Source organism: Rhynchophorus ferrugineus, unplaced genomic scaffold (genome assembly GCF_030347505.1).
Source record: "Rhynchophorus ferrugineus isolate W39M unplaced genomic scaffold, kcgeb_rfMv2 rfM1, whole genome shotgun sequence".
NCBI lineage: Eukaryota > Metazoa > Arthropoda > Insecta > Coleoptera > Curculionidae > Rhynchophorus > Rhynchophorus ferrugineus.
The window spans coordinates 78,667,473-78,674,690 of NW_027472580.1; the positions used below are offsets into that span (position 1 = coordinate 78,667,473).

The following is a 7,218-nucleotide window of genomic DNA, read 5'->3' on the forward strand; positions in this document are numbered from 1 at the left end:
CTGAATGGACAGGAAAAAATGATTGAATATTTTTCCGAAAGGATTGAAAAACATTAGGCCTGTAACATAAACATAACATAAACCCGATATAGCAAATAAAGATATCCGAATAGCAATTTGGAATGCTAATGGAATGCAGCAACATCACGCTACCCTGTAAATATTCCTAGATATACAAAAAATAGGTATTTACCTATATACCTAATATCAGATACCCATTGAGCAAAAGAATCCTTCATAAAATTTAGAGGATATACATTTTATCATATCATACATCCAGCTAACACCAGTATCGGTTAAATCAGTTCAGTTAATATCTTTAGAGTGTCTGCTATTTCATTCAATTTCAATTTACGGTTGTTCAAAATCAATTTGTGGATTTTTTTTAACGTTTTCGTCTGTAACAACCTCTTTTGGACATCCACTGCGTTCACCGTCTTCGGTGCTCAAGCTAAAGGCCCTAAGGCGGTGTCCGGAAACTCGGCATCAAGCGAAATTTTTGCTTCAACTTATTTTTCCTCCCAAAATGCAATATTTTATAAACACGCCAATTCCTTTTTATCCATTGTTTTCACAATAATAAAAGTTGCGTGACTCAAAATGCTATAATTCACAAACTAATGATCCGATAGCTATTAAATTTATACATGATTCTTTTGAGGGTATTACTAATTAAAAATGTATGGATTTAATTCTAGTAACGCCAATTATTGTTTCAATAGTTCAATGTGTTGTTTTGGTAGCATTTTCTGTAGATTATGAAGAAAGCTGTCACGCCATACCTTATCGAATGTTTGTACTAATATATAGCTAAGAATATAGCTGAACATTTTTTTTACTTTCGTAGGCCTTTTCAGTTACATCTGTTATTCTAGAACAAAAGTTGGTGACATATAAATTTTAATTTAATCTTTTTACTTCATTATGGATGAAATATCATTAACTTAATAATAAACTGTGGTGGAATTTCGAGCACTAGACAATCACTAATCGTTATAATAACGACTCTAACATTTTAAAATATAATGCTTAAAAATAAATGATTAAATTTTCGATAGTTACAATTCCATAAAGGTGAATTAAGTGAATTAAAATAATTATTTATTAATTATTAATAATTAGTAATTAATATGTAATAATTGATTAATAACAATTAAATGTTCCAGTTACTGTCAGAATGTTAACAAATATGATCAAAAAATGTTGTAGCTAATAAATAAGTCATTTTCACTTTAAATTTAATATTGTAAATTTATAAATATTATCGTATAAATGTCTCTCAAACTATTGCATTGTTGCCAATAACACTAAATAAACTTATTATAGTGTTCTATTAAACATCATGTACTAAAAGTATTTCAAGTATGTTAAGTGGGGTTAGCTTAGTGATAGCTACATATGTATCAGAATAAATACTTGTGGAGTAGTAATCTTGTGTCCGTCCTTATATGTATAGTTTCGTCCTTTAACTATGGAAAATATCCTATACGCTAATAACTCAAACACGAATGATGATGTAAGGTATGCTTATATTATATCAGGAAACAGTCTAAATAATAAATCATGTAAAAATATTATAATCCTTCAAAATGTAATTATAAAACCTGCAAGGAATAAACACACTAACCAATATGTGGAGCAGTTAGATCAGAGTAAGTAAACTGAGACGCTAGAGAAATATCTGGATATATTATATTGATTTATTTATTTTTTAACCATTCACCCTTACTTGTTGATACCTATCTATTTGGTTTTTTTTAACAATTTTAACTTACAACTATGTATTCATTACTCATGTACTTGTACTTGGTAATTAAGGAACCCGGTTTGTGTTTTTCTATCTTTGCTGCTTTAACATGCATAAAATTTTATAATCTTTTCCTATTTGTCCAACTTTGCTATGAGCCTTTTGTTTATTTTTGGTTGTTCTTGTTTATGCTTTAGGCATAGGTCATTTCAGCATGAACTTGGTTACATCTTTTCAGTCGCCGTTTCATTTTGTTTAGCTTGAGCTTTATTGCTTTTCTATTATAGTGTTTTAGCAAGTACACGTCCTCTGTATCTCGCCGGATTCTCTTCATTGCATTTTGCACATATCCCCTTTCTTGTTTAGGTTTTTGACACTCTGTAGTAATATGATTTCCAGAAAATTTTACACATCTGAATTCCTGTTTACAAAATTTTTTGTATGTCCAATTGCATAATTGGCTTCTATCAAATGTATTAATTCAGATTTTTTAAGTAGTTCGATTTTTATTTCGACCTCTATAATTATTTTACACCGAGAATGGTTTTTGCGTCTGTATAGTATTTTAATAAATTCCTGTTGATTATAATTTCGCCGAAATATTTTTTGGTTGTTTATTTTTTTTAGGAATATCTGTTTCATTTGTACATCAATTTTTTGTTTAAGGAAGCCCCTTTGCCACAACTTTGATGCGACAGCTTTGTTTGTCTTCGTAAAAGGACAGTTATAGATTTAGCTACTCTAGTCAATCCATTATTTTGGTGAATATCTTACGGCATTCAGCATTTAATTTTATTAGTCCTTAAAATATAGTATAGTAAGTCATAATCATTAATATTACTTAGATAATACTTTTTTATATTTAACAGTTATCCAGTCTACTACTCTCTACAATTCTTGCTCATCCGTTTCATATATTAGAGCTGAATTGTTTTTATTGGTCCTTTTATCATTGTACTGTAAAGTTTAATTAGTTAATTGTGGTTAAAGTGCAATTATTTTTATCTGCATATTAACTAAAGTAAAGTAAAATTATTTTCAATGTCCTCACGTCTTTTATTTTATCCACACATTATAAAGTGCGTGTTCATTTTGAGTTCTAATTTGGTTTTTTGGAATCAAAATTGAATTTTGTCGTGCTAAGATTGTTTCGCCTGATGCTGGGGTATCCATTTTATATGTCTTTGGTTTAATGTTCTTTTTCATATTTTTTTTCACCAATTGTTTCTCCTTAATTTGAACCTTAACGGTATATAACATTTTACATTACATTGTTTTAAGTCACTGACCCATCCTAAAACATAAGGTTGTCTGATGTAATTATACCCTGCTAGAAACACCAAACAAGTTACTTTCAAGAGCAAAAAAAACTTCTTACAAGGCGCGAGCCAGCCGATATAGCTTGAACACTGCAATTTGCTATTGTGAAGACAATTCTGATTAATAGTGTTTACAATTTCAACCAGCTGTAGTTATTTATAAAGTGCCTTATAAATCAAATATGGAGGTTAGTAACGCTGTTGATAAAACTTGAGATTAGGTTTCATTCGGTTTGTTTATTGTGTATACCAGTCCCTAATACATTTTTTTCACTTAAATAATATATGATATTATATGTAATCTAATGTGATAGGTTTAGTTTTACAAGCGCTCTAGAAATCATCATATATTCCTACAAGATTTCTAATGTTATTGAACGGCTATACATTCTTAAAAATACAAAATAAAATAGTTATATAGCAACCTTCAGCAAGTGTCTTCAAGTGAATTTAATTATTCCATCAGGATTATATTAGAAAATCTAATACCAAATATCAGGGTTTCTTGAACATCAAATAGTTAGATGATCTACACTTTACCAGGCTAAGAGGAAGTGATACATATTTGATTGAACATTGTGATTTTAATTAGTTTTTAGAGCCTGATGTCTGTATGTGTGTGTATATATTATGATGAACATAAGCTTCAGATGTTTCGAACAATACCTAGTGTAATACTAAAGGTTGTCACTGAAATCAAGTAAAGTTAAAACTAGATATCCGTAGATCTAGTTTAAGAATTTAATATATTGAAGCTTGCCCAACCACAGATTTTGTAAAGTACCTACTTGTTGTATTATTACAGTGGCATGTAATTTATAAATTTGTAAGGCAATTACTAAAATAAACTAGAAAATTATCATGTGTGCATTTTACTGACTAATAACGAAATGTGTATTCATATAAGACCAGAGGCTCTCTAAATCAAACTATTAAACATATTATGCATCTGGAGCTGTTTTCGGTAAGCTTGCTGTATGTAATCTTTAGATTTGTTACCTGTTCTTTTTAATGTTCCCTGGTGATATTTTGGTGTTGTACTGGTGTTCTATGGCATTTCGGTGTTGATTCTATGGCTATTGTGTCCGGAACACTCATTCACTTGAAATCTATAAATGTTCTAGTAATGTTTTAAAACCATTACTTTAATTGCGTCCACAGTCGATAGTCCATAATAATTAACGATGAATCAATTACGGCCAAATTTACTATATTTACCTTTATAAATCGTGGATCAATCTTTTCACTTACCTTTTCTTCAAGTTCGTGTTGCAGGACTGATCATTCAAAATCGAAATATAAGATAAAGAAATGAAATAAAACCGAATGTTTAATAATTTAATATGTTAAAATATGTCCAAATACAAATTTTGTAAAGTACCTACTTATTGAATTATTGCAGTTACACATGTTTTTACAAGGAAGTTATTAAGATAAACTTCGAAATTATCATTTGTGCATTTTATTAACTAATAATAGGTGTTTTCAGGTTCCATAAAACTGTTAACCGTTTAAGGATGTTAAAAACCTACAACCAAACGTATATAACTTAACCCTTTTTACTATTAAATATGTACAACTAACATTTTAACAATCCTATTTGGACATTAACATATTTGGATCTGCAACCTTTTCCAGTAGGCTCGCTATCGGTAAAATTATGTCTAAGGAAATATAGGACCTTCTATTATAATAATAATGTTCCCACAGTTTCTAAATGGAGATGGTGGTATCATTGGGTATTTTTTAGGTTTGTTACCTGCTCTTGTAAATTTTCATATGTGGTGTTATTTTTGTGTTGTATTGGTGTTATGTTTTACTTGATTTTCTTCAACAATCTATCGCACTTCATGGCTAGTATTTCTGGAATACCCTTTTACTTGAATTCTATAAAAGCTTTAGTATTATTTTTAAAATTACCATTTCAATTACGGTACTTTTTCAGTTAGGTACAGAGAGTCCATTGTGGGAAAATTATATAATTATCTCTAAAACCCTATTCAATTTTCTTCTTTACATTTTCTTCCCATTGCAGAGGAGTACAGAACTGATTTTTCAACTGCGAAATATAATATAAATAACCGGAATGAAACCGAATAGTGCCAAAAAGTTAAATCTCTCGAATTCGAAAACGATAGTTAACAGGTTAATTGAAAAGTCCCCGTCCTGACACATAGATGGTGCTACTAGAATTAAATTCATATGTTAGTTAGCCCTAATCCTCAAAAGGCGCGTGTATAAATTTGAGAGCTGTCGGATCATTAATTTGTGAATTATAGCATTTTGAGTGAAGCAACTTTTGTTATTGTGAAAAAATGGATAAAAAGGAATATCGCGTGTCGATAAAATATTTCTTTTTGAAGGGAAAAAACACAGTTAAAGCAAAAACTTGGCTTGATGCCGATTTTCCGGACACTGCCCCAGGAAAATCCACCATCAAGAATTGATATGCTAAGTTTAGACATGGTGAAATGAGTACCGAAGACGATGAACGCAGTAGACGACCAAAAGAGTTTGTTACCGACGAAACCATTTAAAATATCCACAAAAAGATTTTGAATGGCCGTACATTGAAATTGAACGAAATATCAGACTCTCTAAAGATATTAACTGAACGTGTACATCATATCATTCACATATATTTGGGTATGAGAAAGCTCTGTTCAAAGTGGGTGCCGCGCGAGCTCATTTTTGACTACAACAACGACGAGTTGATGATTCGGAGCAGTGTTTGAAGACGATGAAGCGAAATAAACCCGAGTTTCTGTGTCGATATGTGACAATGGATTAAACATGGCTCCATCATTTCACTCCGAAGTCCAATCGACAATCATCTGAGTGGACTGTACACGATGAACCCGCTCCAAATCCTGGGAAAACGCAGCAGTCCGCTGGTAAGGTTATGGCGTCTGTATTTTGGGATGCCAAAGGAATAATTTTCATTGACTAGCTTGAAAATGGAAGGATTATCACCATCGAATGGTATCGAAAAGTTGGAGTGTCGCTATAATCAGTGTATCACCCTTGAAAAGAATTATGTAGAATAAAAATGTGTTTTACAATGGTAGGCCAGGGACCTTTCAATTCACTTATTATGCAACGTTATGTGATGTAAATATTTCGTAACGCTTAATTGATGTTTGACTTAATAAGGCGATTTTTACTGTGCGTTTTAAATTTTTTTTTAACTTATTTCATATTCTAATTTTTTCGTAGATTCGACCCCACCTACAAACCAAACAAAGATCAACAAACCGAGAGGGAATAAAAGAGTATATAGTTCATACCAGATATCAGAATTGGAAAAAGTGTTTGAGTTGAGATTGAGTCGACGTGTCGATATTGCTAGGCGCCTTGGTTTGAATGAGTATCAAGTTAACGCATAGTTCTACAACAAACGCAAGCGCCATAGGAACAATACTCTCAAAAGCACTAACGAAACACTGAAAAATGTCCAGGAAGATTCGTCGCCATCTTCACCTGCTAGTGATATACAATCGAGCGTGGAGCTAGTAGTTAATCCGACAGAGAACTGCCAATTAGAATGCTCTCGTCTTCGATCCGAGAGACGATCAAGATAAAGAAACGGAAGAATAATGGAATATATAAACATTATATATAAACACCAATGCTTCCTATTTTCATAACTAATGTGCCAACTACTAACAGACATATAATATATAATATATTATATTATATATATATATATATATATATATATATATATATATATATATATATATATATATATATATATATATATATAGTATAAATATCATACGTTATATATAAAATTTACATGTCTATTTTGTTATATGAACTTTTTTTTTAGATTTATTTTGTCAGCAAGACCGATCAATCTTTTATAAAATCTATTTTTATTATTTTATAACTTTTCAGTAAAATGTTGCATGACAATGATTTGGAAACATTTTGAAAGAGAATCCTCAACTTCTGCTATATCCAATACTAAATTTAAAAAAAAACAGTATTTGGTATTAGATTTATGGCTAGCTCATATAATAGTATTACTTGAATCATATTAGTTACATTTAAAATATTCTGCTATATCTATTATGTCCGTCCCATTGCAGCGAATTTTTTCAAAATATTGCCAATCTGTTAACAATGGAACAGATAGCATCACGGGAG

At 30.6% G+C, this 7,218-nt stretch overlaps 1 protein-coding gene across 1 annotated transcript; it reads left to right on the forward strand.

Annotated features, from left to right (window-relative positions):
• Positions 1 to 1,431: 1,431 nt before the first annotated feature.
• LOC143194224 (uncharacterized) lies at positions 1,432 to 6,742 on the forward strand. The gene is made up of 2 exons (XM_076400852.1): positions 1,432 to 1,652; positions 6,283 to 6,742. The coding sequence occupies exons 1-2, from the start codon at positions 1,472 to 1,474 to the stop codon at positions 6,450 to 6,452; spliced, it is 351 nt and encodes a 116-aa protein (XP_076256967.1). The 5' UTR covers positions 1,432 to 1,471; the 3' UTR covers positions 6,453 to 6,742.
• Positions 6,743 to 7,218: the final 476 nt, after the last annotated feature.